Genomic DNA, 3,320 nt, shown 5'->3' on the forward strand with positions numbered 1-3,320 from the left:
TTCAAGTTGAAGTTTGTAATTCAAGGCAACTCACTAAAGAATGACTCATCACTTGTCGGATAACATCAATGAACTTTTAATGATTCAACGGGGTTACAAGTGATGACGACATCAACTGAAATGAAATGGAAAACACAAGACGGGGATCGCACTGACAAATGAATCTAGACCTGCATGCATGAGTCCCCGAGGGGCGCAGAGTGATGATGATGATGATAGAGCATGAACTGATGAATAACACTAATAATACAGCTACATCCCCCCCAAGTTCATGGCCTCTCAAGAGGCTTTCTTCGCCGCTGAGGGGTCACAGTCTCTTTGAGTCCTGGCTTATTGTGTGGCATGAGACGTTGCAAGGCCCTGTGGGTTCTGGAAGGGGTTGCTTCTTGTCCGGTGGGGGTAGTCACTTCTGGCTCGACGGGGGTGGTCGGTGCTTCTGCCATGGTAGAAGGAGACGATGAGGGATCTGGAATAGCGGTTTCAGGAAAGGGTGCGGAAGGGGGGCATGGGGTGCCCTCCTGTGTCACATCGGATGCAGCGGGAGCGGCGACGGGGTTGGGGGGTGGGATATATGGAGAGGGATCCGGTGCTGTCTCTTGAATGGTGGGCGACTGCCTAGGAGGGGCTCGTTCGGTTGCAGTCGTTGCCGGTTTGAAGGCTCTGAGAAAGCGTCTGTTGCGTCTTGTGACGCGTCCAGAGCCATCAATCTTGATAATGTACTGGTTGTGGTCCAGCACTTCTGTCACCAGCCCTGTGCGGTCCCATTTTTAGGCGCATTCCCGGTTTGGTTTTGCACGAAGCATCTGTCACCTGGGGACAGGGGTGGGAGAGCTTTGACATGCTCATTCAATGTCTCTGCCGTCCTGGTGTACCGTGCTCGGAGAGCAGCCTCTTTTAACGCCCAGGCCTCTCGCCATAGGGGATTGATGGACGGATTAGAGAACTTTTCCAGTCTGTTAGTGAAGGAAAAAGCATCACGAATGGGGCGTCCGAAGATGATCTGGGCTGGTGACACATTGCAGTCGGGATCGGGAGTATTGCGCAGCTGAAGCATGGCATGCAGTAGGTGGTCGTTGTCCAATGTCCCTGTTGGGCCCACATTAGATCGGAGAAGTCTCTTGGCGCTCTTCACAGCAACCTCGGCACGGCCATTGGATTGGGGGTGGTACGCGGAGGACAGGCGATGCCTCACTCCCCAACGCTGAAGGAATTCACCGGTAGCGCTTGCTGCGAACTCAGGGCCCCCGTCACTGGAGAGCTCCTCAGGGACGCCGAAGGTGATGAAGAACGACCTGAGACATGCTATCAGGCCTCGGGCCCCTGAGTGAGGGCTTCCTGAGGGTGTAGAAAATATTTCTGACCATCCGGAAAGACGGTCGCCAACAATGACGTAGTGGTGGCCACCGAACTCGAAGAAGTCAGCGAAGACTTGTTCGAAAGGGGTGGATGGCGGGATTGCTGGTTCAGACGGCAGTGGAGCCTGGGATGGAGCGTTCCGATTGCATTCACGACATTTTGTTCTTGTGGATTGGATGTCGTTGGTGATACCTGGCCAGAAGACGATGGCTTGGGCCCGTAGTTCCATTGCTGATACGCCCTGATGTGCTGAATGCAGTCCCTCAAGGATCGACGGTCGAAGGGACGATGGCACCACCACACGGTCGTTGTACATGACCACACCATCTAGGATGTACAGGGAGTCCTTGTATCGCATCAAGGATGAGATTGATGGGTTGTCGTGGACAAATCCCTCCGATATTGCTGTCATCACTTGGGACAGGACAGATTCCTCTTTTGTCTCCTGTGCCAGCCGAGACCAGGGAATGGAGGTGAGCCCCTCTGCGTTCTGACATATGGATGCAATTAATAAGGATTCAGAGCAGTCCTCGGGTGATGCCTCTGTATATGCGCAGGGATGACGAGAAGTGGCGTCTGCTGCAGAGTTTGTTTTTCCCGGTAAGTGGGCGATGCGAAAATACCAAGGCAGGGTGCGCTGCTTCAGGCGGAAGAGGCGGGAGTTTGAAATCTCATCGAGGGTGCGATCTCCGAAGATCTTTGTGAGCGGCTTATGGTCCGTGATCACGATGAGGTTGGGGCAGCCTTGGGTGAAGTACCGTGTCTGCTCTAGGCCCCAGGCAATCGCTAACGCCTCGCCTTCAATGGGTGCGTAGCGCTGTTCTGCGCCGTTAAGGAAGCGGGATCCTGCCAGTGTGATCTTCCAGCCATCTTGGCAACAGTCTGGCATACCAGTGGTGCAAGAACAATGCTGCTGGAGGAGGAAATCGCCAATCCCTCGTGAAGACCAATCTGGGCGGAGGCAAGTAGGTTTGGAGGTGTCGAATATCTCGACGCCAAGGCGGATTGCATCTACGATGGCTTGCTTGGAATCACTGAAGGCCTGGTCCAACACAGGAGTCCAGAAGAACTTGTACTTTGGGCTCAGGAAGGGTCGAAAGGGAGCCATGACGTCTCGTAGTTGAGCATAGTTAGCCACTTGGTTCACAAGGCCAAACCAGCTACAGATGTCAGTGGTGTTCTTTGGGGTGGGGGAGGATTGAATGGCTTCCAGGTATTTTGGGAGGGGCTTTAGTATGTTCTGAGACATGGAACCCTGCAAATTTGACATCTCGTCGAGCAAACTGAAATTTGTCTGGATTCAGAACAATGCCTGCTCTGCCCACCAGTGTCAGGAAGTCGATGGTCCTCCACCAATGCTCCTCCAGATCTTTGTCACAGTGAATCATATCGTCGACACACCTCTCCTTTCGTTCGAAATCAGCCAATATCTGGTCGAAGCGGCGATTGTAACCGTCACCTGATGACAGGTAGCCCTGAGGGGCTCGGGTATACCGCCACCGGCCAAAAGGTGTAATAAAGGTGGTCAAGTGGCGGTCATATTCTCTCAATGGAACACTGTTGTACCCATTCCATGCATCTGTAACTGTCTTCCACGTGTTCCCTGGCACACGTCGAGCTAGGAGGAACGGGGCCTCAGCGGCAAAGGTCTCCCGTTTACAGAATTTGTTGAGTGGAGAGAGGTCCACTGTACGCCTCGGGGACCCATCGTGTTTCCTGGTAACGACCATGCGATAACACCAAGTCACTGGTTCACCATAGGGGACCCTCTCAATGACGTCCAGGGCCTCATCACGTAGGAGGTCCTCATACACACGCCTTTGCCAGTGCATTGGACTGGTGCTGCAGTGTTACATGTACGTGGGGTGGCTGAATCATCAATATGGATCTCAATGGGGGGACCTGTCATGCAGGGAAGGGGACGATGGGGGCAGGTATTAAATGTGGAGTTTGCATACATCTTC

General features: G+C 53.5%; 1 protein-coding gene across 1 annotated transcript; it reads right to left on the minus strand.

Moving 5' to 3' along the window:
* Positions 1-2,436: 2,436 nt before the first annotated feature.
* Positions 2,437-3,309, minus strand: LOC118478945 (the record flags this gene model as incomplete). Its single annotated transcript, XM_035973477.1, is given in 1 exon segment — positions 2,437-3,309. A coding segment is annotated over 1 exon segment (209 nt), but the record flags the coding sequence as incomplete, so codon positions are not given.
* Between the last annotated feature and the right edge of the window lie 11 nt (positions 3,310-3,320).

Source organism: Aplysia californica, unplaced genomic scaffold, assembly GCF_000002075.1.
Source record: "Aplysia californica isolate F4 #8 unplaced genomic scaffold, AplCal3.0 scaffold00027, whole genome shotgun sequence".
Lineage (NCBI taxonomy): Eukaryota > Metazoa > Mollusca > Gastropoda > Aplysiida > Aplysiidae > Aplysia > Aplysia californica.